Genomic DNA, 22,466 nt, shown 5'->3' on the forward strand with positions numbered 1-22,466 from the left:
GAACACGACTGGGAGACAGAGGCAACTTGGTCAGAGAAGGACAGCTGGTCATCAAACATGACACCCAGGTTTTCACAACCAGATTTTTTTTCCTCTGAAGTCTGGTATATGTTGTTTGACATCAGGCTTGGCGGAGGTCTGTGCTCCGTGTTTTCTAGTTCTAGATGAATTCACTAAACTAACTTAAGATAGCTGGATAAAAACAATTTTATTTGCGGAAACAATGTTTCCCCTTTAGATTGTCTGAACAGAGCCTAACCTCAGTATCCTGTAAGGGCAGTGACTGTTATTACATGTCAGCATAAAAAGCATAAAACAGATGTTTTACAGCCTATATATCTGATACTCAGTTGGACAAGGAGCCTCAAACGCCTTTCTCTGCGTCTCTGTATGTGCTGATCTCACGATGTAGACTCAAGCTTTTATTTTTGAGGACCACACACCGGAAGCAGCTCTTATTGCAGTGAGCTTGTCAGTGGGCGGAAGCAGGTGAACCCGTGAGCCTGGTCGTGTAACCGGAGTACCGGTGGGCCATCCATGGACTGAACAGGCATTTATTGACGTTTTTATCAGGCTTGTTCCGGACTGTTCTGATGTGACAGACTGCTCCTGATCCCGGTGTGAACGCCCCCCCGCGGCAGTCCGCTCTTAGCTGTTAGCCTGTTAGCTTCAGAGTGACTTCAGTCAGAGTTTAGTTTGAAGGTAAAAGATGTCGGGTGGAGACCTGAGGGGACGCTTTCTCTACACCCTGCCGTCCTCCGTCCTCTGGGACTTCTGCCGAGTCATGGACGGACTTTCAGACTTGGACTGGACCCGCTTCGGTGAGTCGGAACCAGGACTGAGACTGTCTGCTAATGGCTAACATGGAACTAGAGGGAATGTGTACCCGTCTGTCTGTTAACCTGTCTGTGATTTTACCTGTCTGTCTATCTGTTTACCCGTCTATCTGCTGGCTGTCTGTCTCTTGGCCGGTCTGTCTGTTTATCTGTTTACCTGTCTGTATGCCTGTCTGTTTACTGGTCTGTCAGTCTGCTAGCGGTCTTTCTCTTTATCTGTCTGTCTGTCCGTCTGCTAGCGGTCTTTCTCTTTATCTGTCTGTCTGTCCGTCTGCTAGCGGTCCTTCTCTTTGTCTGTCTGTCTGTCTGCTAGCTGTCTGTCTGTGTACCTGTCTGTTTACCTGTCTATCTTTCTGTTTACCTGTCTGTCTCTCTGTGTGTTTACCTGTCTGTCTATCTCTTTACCTTTCTCTTTCCCTTTCTCCCTGTCTGTCTGTCTGTTTAGCTGTTTGTTCAGCTGTCTATTTACCTGTCTGTCTGTCTTCTAGCTATCTGTCTGTGTACCTGTCTGTTTACCTGTCTCTTTACCTGTCTGTCTGTCTGTCTACCTGTCTTTTACCTGTCTCTCTGTTTAGCTGTCTGTCTGTCTGTTCAGCTGTCTATTTACCTGTCTATCAATCTCGTTACCTGTTTGTTTACCTTTTTCCCTGTCTGCCTGTTTACTTGTCGGTCTGTCTGCTAGCTGTCTGTTTGTTTACCTGTTTCTCTGTCTGTCTGTTTATCCGACTGTCTGTCTCTCTGTGTTTTTACCTGTCTGTCTATCTCTTTACCTTTCTCGTTCCCTTTCTCCCTGTCTGTCTGTCTGTTTAGCTGGTTGTTCAGCTGTCTATTTACCTGTCTGTCTGTCTTCTAGCTGTCTGTCTGTGTACCTGTCTGTTTACCTGTCTGTCTGTCTGTCTACCTGTCTTTTACCTGTCTCTCTGTTTAGCTGTCTGTCTGTCTGTTCAGCTGTCTATTTGTTTGTTTACCTGTCTGTCAGCCTGTTTACCTGTCTGTTTAGCTGTCTATCTGTCTGCTTACCTGCCTATTTACCTGTCTGTCTGATCAATCGAACGAGGGGGGGGCAGACTGGCACAATAGAGAAAAATGTGTTATGACTCAGATTGAAAGTCCCGGTTCTCTGCATTAATCATTCTGATACGAAATAACATCAATAAACAGCTGCTGTTTGTAACTGAACATGACCTACAGCCACGGACACATTATGAGACAACAGACCCCTGGAGACAGACGTGTGACCCCCCCCCCCCCCACACACACACACACACACACTATAGACATAGGAGCAAGACTTCCCTGACATAAAGAGACTAAAGAGCAGCCATAAACAACACGGATGTGTCTCTTTTTGTTGGTTTTCCGTGTCTCTGTGGTTGACCTTAATGATTAATTAACTAATCGGGAAAATAATGGGCAGAATAATCTGTTCGGACAGGGGTCGTTAGCTGCAGCCACACATAGAACAGAACCAGCCGGAATTTTTGCAGCTGTTGTAGTCTCACGTTGACACGTTTTTCATTCATTCGTCGCGGAGCTTGTTCATGTTTTCACGTCTAAGGTCACATGTGTTCAGGGGACTTCCCTGTTACTGTTTCTTGTAGTGTGTTACAGCAGGGGCTCAACCCTCAGAGTCAGTTTATCAGCAGGGGCCCCTGAAGGTTCATGGTGTGCCCTCAGCTATAAGTGAACTGAGGATGTCCACCTGTGTCGTCTATACTGGCTCTGTCCTCACGAGCAGCAGGAGGACAAACTGTCTCCACCAGACTGATGGACATTGAGACTCTGGGCCCTGATCAGTGATTCTGTTAATAACATATAAACAGCAGGAGAAGAGAAACTGAGTCAGACTCTGTGGCTAAGAAAAAATCAAAGGATAATTCTGGTTTATTTCAACCTGGTGTATTTCCCATAAACCATAGATCCCACTCTTCTGTAGAGATTCAGGAAGACAAGGACTTGATGTAGACATCTATAAGTTTGCATAATGTCCTCCTTTCTGTCTTTCCTTTGGGTCAGACTCAGAGACAAGAGTTTGGAATGATTCCTGTAAAAATCAGGTTTATTTAGAAAGCTGTGGCAGGCACAAACAACTCGCCCTGATATTCGTTTTTTGGTTTCCCCAAATGTCTAGAGCAGAGGTGGCGAGTGCAAAGTTAGTACAACCCATGGAGCCACAACAGCCACATTTATGGGAAATACACCAGACTGAAATAAAGTTGAATTTTCCTGGGGGGACACAGGTCTCAGTGCCAGGTACATTTGATAAAACACTGGTGTTTCTGTTCTATGAGACAGACAAGAGATGGACATCAAAGTAACGCTTCACAATTCCCTTTGTCTGGACTGACCTGTAAAACACTGGTCCACTGATGTAACGAGTGAGATTGACTCTGTCACGTTGTATTGACACTGATCAGGATCTGATGGGTTGATCACATTTTATGAGTTGGGAAAAGTCCAGACTAAAGCTGCATTCACAGGCTGTGCGATGACGGTGGCGATGGAAGATTCTCATGTTTGCCAGCCGCAACAGCGGGGCTGGTTTGTTTTGACCTTGTGAGTCTCTGTGTGTGTGTGTGTGTGTGTGTGTGTGTGTGTGTGTGTGTGTGTGTGTGTGTGTGTGTGTGTGTGTGTGTGTGTGTGTGTGTGTGTGTCATCATGGCAAAATGTGGTCCTGGGGACACCTACTGTAGCGGGAACTACCAGAGAGGAGGTTTTGAGTACTTTGGTAGTGTCTGTCTGTCCGCCTGTCTGTCTGTCGACAGATGTCGTCACCGTGATAGCGTCACAACTTTTCATGATATAATCACGAAACTTTACAGGTGTGTAGTTGAGATCAAAGTGAAGAGTTCAAAGACGGACGTGGTCCGACCCATGACTGATGAGGACTCATGTAATAATGTAGTACTGACTACCGAGTACTCATGGGTCTGAACGTCAACATGGTGACGGGCGTCTCTAGTTAAGGCTTGTTAGACTTCATCACACAGCTCAGGAATTTTGTATGATTTAGAGCTGCAACTATCAGTCAATCAATCAGTTAGGTCACCAAAAGAAAAATTAAGAATGAAGAATTAATTAGCAACTATTTTCATAATCGATTTCAGTCATTTATCAAGAAGAAAATGCCAATAATCGATGTGAGAATTTGATGCTTTTCTTTATCATATGTGATAGTAAACTGAAAAGTTTTTGTGTTTTGGACTTAATTTGTTGGATAAATGAAATACCTTAATTTGTCGAACAAATTAAGACGTAGGTTTTGGATCTGGGAAGTTGTAATGGCTGTTTTTCACAGGTTTCCGACAGACGGAATGATTCATTCATTAATTGAGAAAATAAGCAGCAGATGAATCCGTAAAGAAAATCAGTTAGTTGCGTTACTGATAGGATTTCAGACTTGGTTGTGTGAGAGTTAGAATACTGTGCACAGATAATACGATATTATATGTGTAAAGTATGATTTTAATTAAATTGAACAACGGTCTGACCAGTGTGAAGAGTTGTTTGTTGGTTTTCAGGCACCTTTGGGTTATTAAGCTCCAAGTCAGATATATTGAAGCTTCAGAAAGTTTCTCAGTCAAAATGAATACTTGGATGTTGACGTAAGATATGTCAGAAACTCATAATTACAGTAACTCTGATGTGACTTGAAGGCAGCATTACAGCTCCAGAGGAGATGTGTGACTCGACTCGTTTTACTGATCCAGTCTGACCTGAGGGAGAGTCAGGGTAAAGACATTGGTCAGCTGGACAGTGTTCATTAGATCAATAACTCTGTGTCTCTGGCCCAAGCTTCTGAAGTCCTTGACGATCAAACCGCCGTGCGATTGGCCGAGAGGAGGGACAGGCGGACCGACTGGGTGATGAACCAATGGGAGAACAGGAATGGTCGAGTCGGGGAGCTGATTGACCTGTTGGAGCGTCTGCAGCTGTTCCGCCCCTGTGATGTCATCCTGGGCTGTAAGTTCAGCTCTGATGACCTCTGACCTCTGATGACCTCTGATGACCTCTGAGTCAAGGACTTTGTAATACTGAACTTCTCTTTCTCTGTCTGCAGGGGCGTCCAGTATGAAGCCTTTCTCCTCTCTCCCCCCTCCTCCCCCCCCTCCTGCTCCTGCTCCTCATCGTCCTCATGTCTCTCTCCCTCTGTTCGACCCCCCTCCAAAATCCTCTGAGGCCCCGCCCACACTGAGCACATGCAAACTGACCACTACAGGTAACACCCAGACAGGCGTTTGTTTTTGGTGGATTCCTGCAGCAGTCAGGTATAATCCTGACGTGTTGACAGTTACCCAGCTGTAAGGTGTGTTTCCCACGAAGCTGTGATTGAAGGTGAAACAGGTGATGTCCAGTGCTGGCTCTACCTGAAGTCGAACCAGTTAGTGCATCACTAAGACTACGTCCACATTTAAAAATCATCTTTTTCTCTCAGTTCAACCTCAGTCCAGACTGAAACTGATCTTTATTAAAACTGTGTCCGGGGGGTTTAAACGTTAAAGTGCAGCTCAGTGTTTCTGGTGTTTGGGGTAAACTGAGACTTTACTAAACGAACCTGTAGCTGCTCAGTGAGGGTCGGAGCTGTGTGACAGTGAAGTGAAGAAGACGAGCTTTGGTCTCCTCTAACTTTCTCTGTTTTTCCATCAGTTTAAACGTGGATAGATCTCATCACAGCAGAAAATACAGATGTTACCAGCCGCCTGTCTGTCTCGCTCACCAGCTGTTTTGTTGTTTTAACTGAAAAGAGTTGGAAGCAGAAGAGATTTACCTGTTTTCATGTCGTTCAGGGGTTTGACTGGGGACAGAGCTCCCTGCTAAGACCACCTGGACACTCTCTCAGTGTGGACACAGATGGGTTCCACATGAAAGCAGAGTTTTAAAATTTAAATGTAAAGTCTAGTCCGAGACTACAGGTACAATGCACATATAACTGCTGCCGATGGCTGCAGGTATTTAACTGGAAAACAACTTGAAACTAAACTGAAAGGGTGTCTTGGAGAGATGAAACACAGATGTTCACATGGCTGTGTGTTTTGTTTTGTTTTCTTACTCAGTTACCCAATATTCCTATTATATTAAACATCCTATCAGATGTGTGGACACGTCCTCCTCATTTTTACGGTTTCGGGTGGAATTCCTCCCTAAAGTATCTGAAGTATCTATGCTGTTCTGTGACTATTCAGGCTTCATTAACCGGAGGAGAGACGATCTGAGCTGATCAACATAGCGATTTATCTGACTCGCCTTTAGTTCTTACTGTCAGGTCACAGCAGTAAAACTAATGAGCAGCAGAGAGGGTGCCCTGGGTCATGCCTCCCAGGCTAAATACAGGCTGCCCTACCTTATTGCTGGAGATTGTTGGGACTGTATTGTGCCAGAAATGAATACCTGCAGACAGTAATCGGGGCTGACTAAAGGTATTGCCAGCAGGGTTTTTTGGGTGAAATAAGCATTTAATCTGTTTTAATTTACAGTAAATATTGGCCTTAAAAGACACAACAATTTAACATCATCACACCATAAGATAACAAAGCACAGAGCTGTTTGAAGTAAAGATGTAACTACAACACGAAGGTCATAGGTGTTGATTCAACATTATGATAATTGTGGAGGCTGCAGTTGGTGCTGCTGTTGAACCGTATTGCGTTATACTGACAAGTGATGCTATTATTTTGTCCACCCCGTTTATATCAGTGACGACAGGCTAAATAACAGAACACCTCTCTGTGAAACGTAAGACAGTTCAACAGCGGCACAAACTACATCCTTCAACATGATCACACAGGTGAACCAACACCTCTGAAACAGTTTCAGTTCTGACTTTCACCATCAGGAGACAGTTGTGAGGAAGCGCATCCATTTACAATGGACAAAAAATATTTTTTAATTGGTTAATCCAGCCATCAGTTATGAGACAACGGGCCCCTGGACATAGACGAGGAAAAGACCCCCGTCCTGCTACATAGGACCGCAGACTGAAAGAGACGGTCTCTTTGTGGTCGTGGAAACTGAACCTGTGACTTAGAAAACAAGAAAGTTTGAAAGTCACAGGCCCCTGGTCCTGAGCCCCGTAGGTCTGTTCAGTAATCCATCCATGGGTCCAGGTGACGTTAACTGATTAACTATATTCCTATGAATTATCGTTATATCCAGCCGGGAAGTTCAGACGGAAATGTGACATAATTAATTAATAAATAAGTGCAGGTCTTATTGTTGGTTTTCCGTCATTCTTTGACCAGTGTGACCGTCATTATAAAGGTGTTAAATACCATTCGATGTGGTGACATAAAGGTGTTAATACAGCTCGGTGACCGCTGCGGAGGCCCAGTCATTCATCATATTTACAGTGAGACAAACATTACATCTCAAAGACTTTCAGTCCAGGTTTTGTGTGTTTTCTATTGTTTTTTGAATCAGTGGACTCAGACTCACAGAGTCCCTGGTGCGACATCTACTGGAGCGCACTGCTGATCTTTTCATCTCTATATTATGACATTTTATGACAATTACGGTAAAATGTTAAATAATTATTAATTATTATATTCACTCAGCTTCTGTTCTGTGTCATGGCATCAACGTCATCTGCAGATGATTACCTTTACATGAACACCTTTACACTTAACTCATTGATGTCCTGACCACATTTTATCATCCAGTATTTATTTATTGTCTTTTTGACTGTTTTTTCCTTCCTTATACAACTTCGAAGGCACACCTAAGGCCTGCAGTAGGACTAGTGAAGCAGATTGTAAGGCTGAACAGCTCTGCATTAAGAAAGTATTGTTTCCTTTAGTATTTTCTACAGTGTCCTACAGTCTTTCCTCCAGTCTCCATAGAGAGAGGACGTCTTTGTGAATCTGTGAATCTGGCAGGAACCTTTGGACAGGATTTAAACAGACACTCATTAACATTAAGAGAATACTTTAAACCGAGAGCAGCAGTTTACAGCTGATGTTCACCTGCTAAATGTCTCGGAAACAGAAACAAATGACGTTCACTGCACTGACGTCAGATGGTGACTGCTCTGCTCTTTGTCTTCTGTTCTTTATTCCCTAAATAAAGTAGGAGGAAGACCACTACCCAGACCTGCTCCGCCCCCCTCCAGTCTGCAGTCTGACCTCCACCAACCCCCCCAGGTCTCTCACACACACACACACACACACACACACGCGCGCGCACATTTTAGTCACCATAGCTGTGTGAGCATTCATTGACATAATGCATTCCCTACCCCCTAGCCTTAACCCTTACCGAAACCTGATCCTAACCTGAACCCTAAAACCGGGTCTGAACCCTCAAACAGCCCTTTGAAGGTGTGAGGACCGGACCAAATGTCCTCACAACCATACAAAGACATGTGCACACATGCACATACAGCATGGTGATGATGATGATGATGGTGATGATAGTAATGATGATGATGATGTCATCCCTCAGCCCCCCAAGGTGGTGGCATGTGGCGACAGAAGCGGGGTGATGCGCTGGTCATATGAAGAGGTATATTCTGGGACGGATGGGTTCTCCCCCTCCCTGCAGGTGGGGGAGGGCGGGTTTGGCGTTGTGTACAGAGCGACTCTGAGGAACACCGACTGTGCTGTCAAGAGACTCAAACAGGTCAGCCAATCATAACACAGATCGCACATGACTCGCTTTAACAGGGTCCGGTCCGAGGGTCGGGGCCCCCCACGGGGTCACAAGATGATGAATGAATGTATTGCGGTTAGGGACACACCAATCGGACACACAAGACCAGAATCCGTGCTGATACTCGTTAATCAGCTCCGGTATCAGCCAGCTTTCAGAACCCTGAAGGGTGATGTGCTGCTCTTATTCCTGTCTGTAAGGCACTGCATACATGCTAGCTGGTTTGTGGTACTGATAGCATCTCCATTGATTTAATAATTTATTATTATGCTTTAAGCACAAAGCTGTTGCTGTTGACTGTGGACTTGTTATATTTCTGGCTGGACGACAACAGTCCTTCAAATGGAAATGTCTGTCGCTGACTGGCCGACCGACCATTGGTCAGCTGAATGCCGTGTGACTGAGTGATCAAGTTACACCACTGGTCGGCCAGCTGAGTGTTGGAGTTTCCCCATTGGTCGTTGCTCTTTTAAAATGAATCGGTTACACACACAGACGTGAATGAGCTTCTAACCTTCTCTCTGACTGATCATTTTACAGGTAAATACACCTGAAATCTCAGCTCAGCCGTCGTCTTTAACTCGTGTCTGGTGATTCTGTCAGACGACGTCGTGGTTATGAAATCAGGATTTTAGCAGCAGAGCAGCAGCCTGGAAGTGACTGATGGTTAACATGTCGTCTCAATGGGCCACGTTTCAGTCACCGTTTCATACTCGTTCCGTCGTCTGACAACAGAAATGAGTTAATGATGATGTGATTGTTGTTACTGTTGTTGTTGATGATGATGATGATGTCGTTGTTGTTGATGATGATGATGATGATGATGTTGTTGAGCTGTCGTTGATGTCGTCGCTGTTGCAGGACTGTCTGTTGGACTGGCCTCTGCTGAAGGAGAGTTTCCAGACTGAAGTGGAGAAACTGTCAAAGTAAGTAACATGACTGATGTTTGACCCATGAATTTGTTACACTGACCAATAACCAACAGTCCACAGAGGAAGCTGTCAAAGCTTGTTATCTGTGTCACCACCTAGTTTTACTGACGCTTCTCTGTCAGGCAAAAAACAGCAGGCTTGAGTCAGTTGATCCTGCGCAAACTGTATGCTCCGTTTAATGAACTGTTCTACTGCATTGCCTGGTTAGATTTCACTTTTGAAAAAGTAAGACACTCCCCAGTCTTATTATGTACCCTCACCCCTGATGTCACAGGATTGAGTTGGTACAGTTCATTTTCCCATCAGTAACTAAAGAGGCAAAACATTTAATAGTGAATATGATGCATACTAATTTCAGTATCTTAATGGGACAATATTTTCCACTGTCAATTGAACATGAACAATATTATGGGCTAACTTTATGTGACACATTTAACTTTTTATTCCTTTCTGTGAAAATGGGACTTACAATTAAATAAGATAAAGATCTTGGCTCAGAGAGAAAATAGAAAAATAAAAGCCCTGGACTGTTGGCTCTCTTTCTCTTCCTGTAACAACACACGGCTTCGTCTCAGCTCCTCTGTGTTTCTTCATCAGGTTCAGACATCCCAACATCGTGGATCTGCTGGGCTTCAGTGAAGGAGGAGGATCGGTGTGTCTGATCTACAGCTACATGAACAACAGATCACTGGAGGACCAGCTACACAACGTAACGCAGAGGCAGACACACACGCGCAACGTAAAACATACGCACAAAGTAACACACGTACAGTTGGTAGCGTGACATCCAAATGACGAGCAGCGTGATACAGTCCGACACTGTTGCCTGTACATCACTGTTTGCCCACTGGAGAGTTGTTAAGCCGGTGGCCCCACGTTCCTCAGTCAGTCGGAGCCCGGTTTTCGCATATAGGTTACTGAGTTCTTCTCAAACTGGAAACTCCTCCTGACCTTATGTGTTTCCTCGACCTAAGACGTCTGTTTGTATTTCAAACGGTTACTGCGTGCTGCAGGCTGCTCCACTGTACTGATGCCTCCCCAGCCTGAAGCGAATGGTTTTTCTTTCTTCCCCCTCATAGATCTGTGTATATAGTCCCATTTTGTATAAAATCCCTACCGGATAATTAAAATGTAATTGTGATGAATGCTCTCGTTGCAAGTTTTACGTGAACACACCGCTTTACCAGCTACTTGACAATATTCCAGCAACTCGAGCTGTTCAGTCGGGGGGGTACATTATTGTTCTTCCAGTTTTGTTTGTTTGTTTGTTCATTTTCAAGAAAAAGAGGAACTTGCCAACACGAAGTCCAAATGTAAACTGTATCAACAAAAAAAAAATCCAACACACATACAGATATATATATACACGGCTTAACACAAACACTCAATGTAACACACATACAGAGAGACACACCACGTAAGATACACAGAGATACACAACATGAAACACACACAGAGTCCGTCTATATGTGTTGTCAGATGTTAAAAAAGATTTGACCCTGATCCATGATGTTATGTGTGTTTATATATGTTTCTGTGTGTGTGTTTTCAGGAGGGTGTGGTCCTCCCCTGGTCTCAGAGAGTCAGTATTGTTGAAGGAGTATCAACAGCTCTGCAGTTCATCCACTCCCCCCCCGATGGACACCCCCCACTCATCCACGGAGACGTCAAGAGGTCGACATGACATCAGCAATACATCACATGACATCGAACCACATGACCACAAATATCTCATCCAATCATAATTCCTGCCACGACATTAGGGCTGCAGTTAACAACATTTCTAGATTCATCTTTAAAAAGTCTGAAAACAGTAAAGAAAATGCTCATTGTCATTTCCTGAGGAGACATCTTGACCATACTTCAGCTTGCTGTGACGGAAAAAAGGAGAATCACTGAAAATCTGGCATTCTCGGTCGGAAAATGAATAAATTACAATTAATTTATTAGAAACATAGTTGACAAATATTATTCTCTCTATTTACTAAACTACCGATCAACACATTTTATCACAAAGCATGAAGAGACGTGTCACAGGCCACGTGGTTATGATCCTGTAGTTTCTCCTGCCTGTTATCACACGTCATAAACCCAGTTGTGTCTTCAGGTGTTTCTTCCTGTGACTCAGAGAGACCAGTGTGAGAAATCACTCACTGTGGCTCTGGGTTTCTTTCCTCCGCTCTCACTGACACTTTTATCTGACTAAACTGCTGCTACTGCTGTTATTAACAGACTTGTTTTGCTTCACTCTCTGGAAAACTCTCTCGATAAGACGCGGTTGCAGCAGGACCTGAATATTCTGCATCTCTGTGTGCTTAGCTCAAACATCCTATTGGACCACCAGCTGGTGGCGAAGCTGGCGGACTTCGGTCTGGCCCGGTTTGCGTCTCGCAGCTCATCAGGACGCTCGGCGGCTCAGACGGCGTCAGTCGGTAAAACGGAGACGGTCAGAGGAACGCTGGCGTATCTGCCTGATGAGTACGTGAGGAACAGAGAGCTGGGGACCGGCGTGGACGTCTACAGCTTCGGAGTGGTGAGACACTGCAGCGGCTGATGGGAAATGTAGTGTGTTAGTTTAGCAAAACCTGTGAACTGTAGACGGGACGCAGCTGATGGATGGGTCTGAAATCAAAACAAAGTTAAAGGTACAGAAATAACTGTCAGGTTCATTTATCAGCATTTACTCAGCATTCGGACAGAAAGTCAGGTTTTCAGTCCTTCTTCTTTCCCCGGCATACGGCTGATATCAGTATAACAACAATATTAACGATTCTTAAATAACATATTCATAAGAAAGGTAAGTTAATGTGTGCAACAAAACCCTCAATAATTAATGAATTAATAGCGTAACTAACTAAGTGCCCCAACATGAAGAGGGCGCTCAAAAGCCTGATTTTAAGTTTGTTTTTTATCTGCCATTTCGATATTTTGTGTGTTTTGTTTTATGTTACATGTAAACTAATACCGCTGGTGTAATAACCCGTTTGATGGTGTGTTTCTTGCATTTAAAACGATATTAGAGCCTCTCTGATATCCTCTAATATCCTCACCCCCACTCCTGAGGGTGAGGACTTCAAGTGAACATTGAAACAATGGAATTTTACAAAAGAAAGTAATGCAAGTAAAGACGGGAGTGAGAACGAGAACAATCGGAGGGAAGGCAGCTGCTGACAAACGTGTTGGGTTTCAGAATGGTTAACAACTGGGATGTCACATGGCTAGCTAATATTGTACTGGTTAACTTACTGATAAATGAAGCAGCATTGCCTTCAGTTGGAGGACCTTTTCGGACCTACCATATTTGTAGATACATGGATTGTGCCATTATATTTCTGAAGTTTCATTATTATACTTTTACGTCTATGTTGCAATAGACTGGGTTAGCACTTGTTGGAAACCGATGCACATTCATTTTGGAAATAAAACATATTATGCGATTCAGAAATACAGTGTTCCTCGCTCAGTGAAGGGCCCGAGTAGGACTGTGGTACACCTTTGTCTTATTCTCAGGGCTGAACGAAGACCTAAATAACATGGCAGAAATAATGGTGTTGCACGATAGTCACAGACATCTCATCACTGATGACCCCGATAACCTCTACAGACACGTGTTCACGTGTTGATTCGGTTACTCGCACACGTGTGACTTGTGCTACAACACTGATGAACTGTTTTAGCTTTTAATGAGAATTTGTTCTGAGTCTTTAGTTTGGACTATACTTAATAAAATGCCTTCTCTCTTTGTGACAATGAGGCATCACTAATTTTACACATGTAGACATTATATCCACAGTTTGTTTGGTCCTCACACCTTCAAAGGGCTGTTTGAGGGGTCAGACCTGGCTTTAGGGTTCAGGTTTGAATCAGGTTTAGGTAAGGGTCAGGATAAGGGAATGCATTATGTCAATGAGTCTCCCCACAAAGATAGAAGTCTGAATGTGTGTGTGTGTGTGTGTGTGTGTGTGTGTTTCAGGTGTTGTTGGAGGTGCTGACTGGTCGTCGAGCTCTGGAGAAAGACAGGAAGTCAGGAGAGAGATATCTGGTCAGAACACACACACACACACTCACAAAGTTTGTGGTATACCTGTTTGCAGATCTAGATATGAATCAGACTGGTATAAACAGGTCTACCAGGCTCCAAGCACAATACTAAAATATTCTTTAAATGTCCCTATTCAAATGTTTGACTAAGTGTTGTTGTGGTTGCGCTCGCGGTTGCGGTTCTGGGTCTTGTTATGTAGAAGGACCTGGTGGAGGAGGTTGCGGACGATCCGACCGGTTCGCCTGCAGCAGCTTGGAGGAAACAGCTGGACCACCGGCTGATCACAGGTCAGTGTTTGTGTGTATCTGATTATATCTTCATCATGACTGACCCATTTCCTGTCTGTTATCTGTAGCTGCCGTATTACTGTTCTGTCTTCAGGGGGCGCTGCAGACCCTGCTGGCTGTATGGAGATGGTGGCTCTGGCCTGCAGGTGTTTGGACAAGAAGAGGAAGAAGAGACCAGCCATGACCGAGGTCAGAGACGGTGTTGGTTGGTTTAAATTGTTTCTGTTTGCAGACATCAGTCCTTCATCTGACGTGTCTTTTCAGACTCCGCTACCTGCTGCACCTGCAGGTCAGATCTTCCTGATCTCCATGAATTTCAAGGGCCTTGGAAACCCTGGGACCTTTTCTCTAAAGCCACCCTGAGGACAAACTTTACATTTGTACCTCCACCATACGAAATTCTGCGTCCGTCAGTATGAACGCAGGCTGTCCTGTGGCCTGGGCATTAAGGCTCCAACCACGAACCGAAAACGTCCCCCGTTTGTTGTCCCGTCAGCAACCCCTCTCTGTCCCCCAGGTTACCGTCATCTCTCCACTGACGGCTGTACGCAAAAAGCATAACAAAGAATCATAAATAATGTATTTTCCATTTGTCTGCGATACTTAAATCCAGTCAGCGGTTTCATTCATTTCTTTATTAAATGACTTATATTTGTATAGATTTTGCCTTTTATAAAAAAGACCCATTCAAAGAAACATAAAGAGGTAAATAAGAAACAAAAAAGTAAAAAAAAAAGTATATATATCATGCATACACTTATATAGCCATAGCTCAACCTCTGGGAGGGGAAAATAATGGAATAAAGAAATGACTTCATTTGTATAGTTTCAAGTTTAGGTTGTTGTGAAAATGAAAAGTCGCTCTCACATTTTGTTTCTCTGTGGCTATGGTCAAATGGGCTTTCACAATCATTAGAGGAATTTTAACTTTAATTTTGGCTCTAACAACTGTGTGTGTTTTCGAACTTGAACATTAGACTTAAGAAATGTTGTCGTTCACCACGCACACTAAAGGTGGAAAGTTAAATCTCAGTTTGAAATGATTTTATTTTAATAGTTGATCCTCTTCCGTTCCTCGCCTTTGTTTTCCTCCCAGGTGTTCGACAAACTTAACGACATCCACAGCATGGTGAAGAGGACAAGCTCCTCCTCCTCCTACATCCTCCATCGCCCTTCCCGCCCTCACCCTCCTCCCCCCTCCCACTCCTTCCCCCGACCACCCCGTTCCCTGGACTCCAGTGTGGGGGCTCTGTCCAACCAGCTGTCCAAACTGGGACCGCTCAAGGACACCTACGAGCCCTCCCAGTGCTCCTCGTCGTGCGCCCTCACCGCTCCTCACCCACTCCATTCCTTCTCATCGTTCGTTGGCCCGTGTGAAACTGATGAGAGTCGAGGTTTCTCCCAGTACAACCTTGGCTCCCAGTTCAGATCAAATGGGACCAGCTCCAGGTCTCTGTCCCTGTCCACCGGGGACCAGCATCGCTGTTCAACTGGGACCACGGGGTCCCGGTTCAGCGAGCCTTCTGTCCCCACTGAGGACCAGTACAACTTTCCTCCTCAGCCCGGCAGCTCCAGTGACATATCAAGGGCTGGGGCCCTCACAGCACCAGACACTAGAGGGCAGACCACAGCAGGGGCCACAGCAGGGCTCTACGGCATCCCAGAAAGCTTCTCTCCTGCAGGGTCGCTGCAGCTGTCATCTCCGGGGCCCTCAAGTATGTCCACAGCTCATAAAAGGAGCAGACCATCATTACTTACTTACTTACTTACTTAGTTAGTTAGTTAGTTTATTAAGCTTTGGGAATTTTTTTTGTGTCGCACAAATACAACAAAAGACATTACAGTTTAAGATGAAAATCAAACAAGGCAGCGCTCCGTACACCAGACCCTGGTTTACTCAGGTTTTAACTCGATAATGACCTGTGCTGTTAATTTCCACAGCAGTAACTCATGAGTACGACATCGGTCAGGTCAGACTCACCACTCTGCTGAGGAACACTCTCAACTTTAACAGAAATAAGGTTTTCATACGTTCATAATTCGTTCCTTGTCATTGTTTCTTCTTTGCCATACTTGTGACCCATTTTGAGCTCCTGTCAACACAACTCAGCTCTTCATTCATGGCGGCTTAACCTCCTTCAGGGAAAAAGTTAAAGTGAACGCCTGACATGACCCCGTAAGTGTACTGACAGGTAAACGTGGAGGAGGATTTTAGTTAATATTAACACAGGAAATAAACAGCAGCAGCCGTTCGTAAGTTGAAACTAAGTTCTATCGTCACTACATTTTAACAGGCTACGCCACAAACTAGTTCTTGTGTAGAGATCCGTTTCTGAATATTTACAGCCGCTAGCTGCAGGTGGGACCGTCGTGTAGCTAACCGAGCCACGGCTAACGTTAGCTCGCTAATGTCTGACAGATCCCACCTGAGGCTCGATAAATGTCCGTCTTCACAAAAATAACACGACACACTTCAAATTATACCGAGAACCTCTGACTGAGTAAATGACATCAGTTAGCTTAGCATAACCAGGTGTCTTCCTCTCCTTATAAACCGTATGAATACTACTCACTCTGAAACACAGATTTCTTTGCGTCTGCAGACAGAAGTAAAGCTAACACCTACATTTACTAAAGATCCTCGAAGAACTGTAACTGACACTGATCCACACGTTACCAAAGTCTTCACTGACACGTTTCTCAAGTTTTACTCTGGTTCAGTGAATCACTGGTTTGGATCTAGTTAGTGCTGGTACTAGTTAAACACAGACTGAGTGAAGGATTCCTGAGGAGCTGCTGCAGCTCAGTCCTGGCTCTGCCTGCCACTGAGGTAAATAAAGGATTATTGAGAATTAACATTATCGGCACAAAGCGTCTCTGCAAAAATGTCCTCAACTTAGCAAATAACCTTTGTCAGTTATTAAGTCTGAAACCATCTGGCAAATCATCCAGTGCATCAAGATTATTTCAACTCTAAAAATAATCGTCTTTATTTCAAAATTAGAGGCTACAGACTAATTCACTGTTTTGGGAACAGTTCGAACTCACCCCACTGCGCTGAACAATTTTTTCTCTTGTGAGATTTATTTGGTGAGACATCGGACTCAGAAATAGACAGAAATTTGCAGTGTAAGTAGATTTTTCATAAAAATTAAGTGGATTAAATCTAAAAATGAATCCATTTTCATTTCATGTCTGTGTGTGTTCAGTTCACATAAATCCCAGTAAGCAGCGTTTCCTGGAGAAGAAAACTCTGTACGAGGAGGGGAGAATTCAAACTCCTGAGCTGCTGTCGTCTGATGACCCCTGTACGTAAAACACACTCCGATATTTATCCTGTATCGTCTCGTATCATTTTAACTTAAATCCTATATTTTATCTTGTTTCAAATTCACTTCTTCATTGTATCAGGTCATATTTTGTTATCATCACATTTTATATTGTGTCTCGCATTCTCCTCTCCCATCTCATGGTATCTTGTCCTATGTCACCATGAGATATTCATCTTGTTTTGTTCAGACATCGAATGTTGTTATCTTGTTGTTTCACGTCATTTTGTCGTCCCACCTCACATCTCATGTTTCATGTCATGTGTCTTTGTATCTCATCTTAATTTTTCTAATTGTCGCATTGTCTTGCTCTGCTAACCCATTTCATTTTCTCATCTTTTTTCCCCTTCCATCACACATCTCATTTCTTAGATTTCGTTTCAAATCTCATTTAATCATGTTAGTTTATCTACTTACCTGATGTTTTTTCATTAACTTTGACATCTCATTTTATGTTTGTCCCATCTCACATCTTATTTGTCTCATTTTAAATCTCATTGTATCTCATCCTGTCTCATCTCATTTTCTCATCTCTTCATATCTAATGGCACTAGTTTCTGTCTCATTTTATTTTATCTTCTCATCTCATTTCTTCTCATCTCTCATCCTATCCTACATCTTTGTTTATCTCACTCATCTATTATCTCATTCAACTCAGTTCAATTCAGTTTTATTTATATAGCACCAAATCATAACCTACATTATTTCAAGGTACTATACAGAGTAAATTCATGACCATACCATAATATCGGGGGGTATATCCTGGGAAGTCCCCCTGCAGTCTAGGCTATAGCAGCACGACTAGGGGATGGTTCAAGACAAGCCTGAGCCAGCCCATAACTGTAAGCTTTATCAAATAGGAAAGTTTTAAGCCTCCTTAAGACTCTTAAACGTGGAGAGGGTGTCTGCCTCCCAGACCTAAACTGGAAGATGGTTCCACAGTAGAGGAGCCCGATAACTGAAGGCTCTGCCTCCCATTCTACTTTTGGAGACTCTAGGAACCACAAGTGAGCTTTTGCTCTGGGAGCTCAGTGTTCTGCTGGGGTAATAGGGTTCTATGAGCTCTTTAAAAATGATGGTGTCTGACCATTAAGGGCTTTGTAGCTGAGGAGGAGGATTTTAAATCTTATTCTGGATTTTACAGGGAGCCAATCCAGAGAAGCTAAAATGGGAGAAATATGATCTGTTTTCCTTGTTCCTGTCAGTACTCGTGCTGCAGCATCCTGGATCAGCTGGAGGCTTTTCACAGAGTTACTGGGACATTGTGATTACAAGGAATTACAGTAGTCCAGTCTAGAGGTAACGAATGCGTGGACTATTTTTTTCAGCGTCTTTTTGAGAGAGGATGTTTGTAATTTTCACAATATTGTGCAGGTGGAAGAAGGCTGTCCTAGAGACTTGTTTTGTGTGTGAGACAAAGGACATGTCCTGGTGAAAAATTACTCCAAGGTTCCTTACAGTAGATCTGGAGGTCAAGGTAATGCCATCCAAAGTAACGATATGATTAGACAGTGTTTTTCTGAGGTGTTTAGGCCCAAGTACAATAACCTCAGTTTTATCAGAATTTAGAAGTAAAGAATTACAGGTCATGCAGGCTTTTATGTCTTTAAGACATGTCCGAAGTGTGTCTCCCTGATTAGTTTCTTCTGGCTTCATCCGCGTAGTAATGGAAATTGATGTGGTGCTTCCTGATATTATTGGCTAAAAGAAACATATATAGGGTGAAAAAATATCCGTCCCAGCACAGAACCCTGTGGAACTCCATGACTAACTGTTGTGTAAACATAAATATGACTTAACCCAGCCTAGTCTGGTTCCTTTAATCCCAATGCCATGGTCCAGCCTCTGTAATAGCACCTTGTGATAGATGGGGTCAAACGCAGCACTAAGATCTAAAAGGACAAGTATAGAGTTATACATACAGTATACAGTATTTAATTTAATCTAAACTCTTCTCCTGTCTCATTTTATCCCGTGTCATCTCATCTCTCATTCAGTCTCATCCATTTCGTCTCATTTTATAATAGCTCACATCAGACATTTCCTTATTTCTTGTCTCCTCTCATGCCTCAGTCAATCTTATTCCATCTCACATCGTATTGCATCTTTTGTAATCTAAAATATTGTTTAATATCACGCCATCTCACGTTTATTTAATCTTACCTAATCTCTTATCTCAAGTCAAATCTCTCATTTCATTATATCCTGTCCCGATTCACGTACATCTTTATTCCATGTCAAATCTCATTTTGTCTTGTGTCCACATGTCTCATGGTAGTATTTAGCTCTGGCTCAGTGTATCCTATCATCCCATCAAACATCTCATGTTTCGTTAGATGGAGGGAGGCGTTCTGCGCAGTCCAGAGGACCGGAGGAGAGCGACGAGTTGGATTATCTTCCTGCCGAACACAACTGATGGTTTCTTTCACCAGCTCAACATAAACCTGCACAGAGCAGAGAGGTCACCTGATGGCATCTCGCTCCCAAGGACCAAAGAGTCTCGTGCACTCACACGGGCCGTTCACGCTAATGTTTGTAGAATAACCTACCGGTTGTCGACGTGCAGGTGGCGCTGTGTCACAGATTTCAGACATTTGTTGAATCCGTTAACTGTTGTCTACTTTGAGGTTCTCTGCGGACGTTCCACCTGTGCCTTAAAAAGAGAAACAGCTGAAGCGGCACGCAAACATTTCTCTCCGCTGCACCGCAAATCAGCAGTGGTTTGTGCACATCGCTCACACAGCAACCAGAGTGAACCGAAGATCGACAGCAGCAGAGGTTTACGTGAAGGTTTGACACCCTCATCAACATGGATGGATTACTGGACGGGCCTACTGGGCACAGGCCTGGGAGCCCCAGGGTTTAAGGCAGTGACTGTTAACATATCATTGGAGAGTTAATCAAACATCTACCAAGAGACACAAAGTGCCTAGAAACCATGCGACCACGCCTCCTCCTATACAGGAGGGTGGGGGCCTTTTACGTTGCCTCATAATCTGTCCATGCTGATTAGGCCTGCAGTGACCTTTATTTGTACCAGCACCGCTGTCCCTGCCTGCCGGATTGAAAACCATCACGTCACTTCCGACTATTTATTCACATCTGTTTACTGATGATAACCTCACAGACAGAAACATTTTATTAGCTGAATCTATTTTTTATGAAATATTGAAATGCAGAATATACAATATTTACAAGTTTGTCCTGTTTTCTTTGAGACTGTGAATCTCAGAATGAAGTCCAAACGATTTACTGTAATTAGATGTCATTTTTAACTCTTTAAAAAAGGGACCATGACAACACGTACAACTATTGTCATGGGGTACTCTGACATATATGCATTAATTTCTTCTTTCCAGTTATTCCATATATACGTATTTAGGTCACTTGTTCAAGCAACATTGTTCATTTCATGTAAATGCTCCACTTTTCCCAGTGTCCGGCAAAATATTACCATCCTGTGATATCTTTTATGTTATATTTAATTTGTCCCAGAAAGACTTTAGCTTTGGGCTGCCGAAGAGCAAAGGGTTTTTCTCCCGGTGCCGGAGTTTAAAGGTTCTTCAGCGGGACTCTCTGTCCACTGTGTTACACATATTTAGTCTATCCTTCCTCTAAGATTTCAATATGCCGTTCGCTGAATTGGCTTCAGCTTTCAGCCTTGTAACTTAAACGAGGCTGAAAAGACAGAATCATTTGGTTCAGTGTTGTATTTATTGGCATTTGTTTATTTTTATAATATAGAAAACTTTTAAAATGCCCATTTTAACGTGTGATTTTTGTAATTAATAAGAACGTCTTTTAGTATGGCGGGTTGTGGCAGCTGTCTATCCTCCTCTGGCAGCAGACCTACTTCCTGTGTTCGACCTCTGGCGTCATAAAAACCACTGCATGATCTGGAACAAAAGGGCGTGTTAGAGTCCATGTTCAGAGGCGGTTGCGCCACTGTGGTCCAGCTGCAGTGTCCGGATCAACCCTCCGAATCGGTATTGACTCAGACCCGCCAGGCGGTGCCTCCGCTGCTCGGCCTCCGGCCGGTCCCCCTACACCTCCGCCTCCCCCTTCCTACTCTGCTGCAGTAAAGTTTGGCCAGAAGATGGAGATGCTGAGGGGTTTATAACTCAAACCGTGCGGACATTTCTCTCTCCGCTCCGTAGAGTTTTACCCACGTTTACCGACATTGAGGAGGAAGTGTTGTGTCCATTGTGTGAAGGACAAAGCCAGCGTTCGTCGCTATTTCCCCACTTACTGTAGCAACGACCGCGACCTAGCCGCCATCTTTGTTGAGGGAAGGGACACTTAGCCAATCGTTGCTAACTAAACATTAACATGAGTTGTTTCTTACCTCTAAAGCAAACGTTTTTTATTGACCCGCCCGTCCCGGTAAAAAACAAAAACAACAACTTGATTATCGGTTATAATTATTTGCCGTGAGTTTTGAAGCTTTGTACCCTGCTAGCTGCAAATGGAAGCTAATGCTAACGAGTTATTAGCCTTTGCTAATTCAAAGTGCTAGCGCTAAAGTTAGCTAACTAGCTTTAAACGAAAGAAATTACATTCGCTGCAAATCCCTGCTAACACAGACACAAACACGATTACATTTATTCATTCAGCGGGATCATGAACTGTTTACTATACCCACACAGGTTAAAGTGAACAAGCATTAACCTTGCTATGCTGCTACACTGCCTGCTAATGGTCGGAGGGTAATACTGTGGGGTTAGCATTGGTTAGCTGCTGATGGAGCTAATTAGCTAACATGATTAGCATTAGGAGAGATGCAGCAACACCAGAGACTTTTTGTCAATGAATTAATGTCTTTACTCATGAAACTTGTAAACAAAGTGCCTGTGGAGAAAATAAAAAGTTGTTGTCTCCGAGTTTTGGTCATAATAAACTGTTAAAAACGATACTGAGATCAAGATCTGGTTCTAAACTCAAATTATTTCAAACTGAATTCTTTGTTTTTTCATCCTGTGGACGAGCGAGATTTTTTTTTACATACAATCTATTATTATTACTATCACTATTATTATTTTACAAAGTACGTTTAAGTTTGTTATACAGTTTAATTGGGCTATAACTAATTATAGTCAGTAAACTGTATTTATTAAGTTGTTGCTTCTTTTTACAATTTTTTGATAGATTTTTAGTCTAAAAGAGTCAGAAAACAATCCAAACATATTCTGTTTAAAAGCAGACAATTCTAAAATCCTGAAATAAAAACCTTGTACTGTGTTCTCCAGGTAATGCGCTTTCAAACTGTAAATATCATGTTTTTTTTGTTCATAGAAATGTATATACTGAATTTGAACATTTTTCAAAACACTAAATTCAATGCATTTTGATTATAGTTGTAGATTTTTGTACTTATCAATAGTATTAATATTACTACA

The 22,466-nt window shown here is 43.2% G+C and overlaps 1 protein-coding gene across 1 annotated transcript; it reads left to right on the plus strand.

The window, feature by feature from the left end:
• The first annotated feature begins 709 nt into the window (after positions 1 to 709).
• On the plus strand, positions 710 to 22,134 carry irak1 (interleukin-1 receptor-associated kinase 1). The gene is made up of 15 exons (XM_040152769.1): positions 710 to 821; positions 4,632 to 4,799; positions 4,897 to 5,055; positions 7,899 to 7,972; positions 8,274 to 8,450; positions 9,342 to 9,406; positions 10,010 to 10,121; positions 10,965 to 11,086; positions 11,732 to 11,945; positions 13,386 to 13,454; positions 13,654 to 13,741; positions 13,836 to 13,930; positions 14,838 to 15,456; positions 16,951 to 17,049; positions 19,407 to 22,134. The coding sequence occupies exons 1-15, from the start codon at positions 710 to 712 to the stop codon at positions 19,484 to 19,486; spliced, it is 2,253 nt and encodes a 750-aa protein (XP_040008703.1). The 3' UTR covers positions 19,487 to 22,134.
• The last annotated feature ends 332 nt before the right edge of the window (positions 22,135 to 22,466 follow it).

The sequence above is a fragment of the Xiphias gladius genome, chromosome 18 (assembly GCF_016859285.1).
Source record: "Xiphias gladius isolate SHS-SW01 ecotype Sanya breed wild chromosome 18, ASM1685928v1, whole genome shotgun sequence".
Taxonomy (NCBI): domain Eukaryota; kingdom Metazoa; phylum Chordata; class Actinopteri; order Istiophoriformes; family Xiphiidae; genus Xiphias; species Xiphias gladius.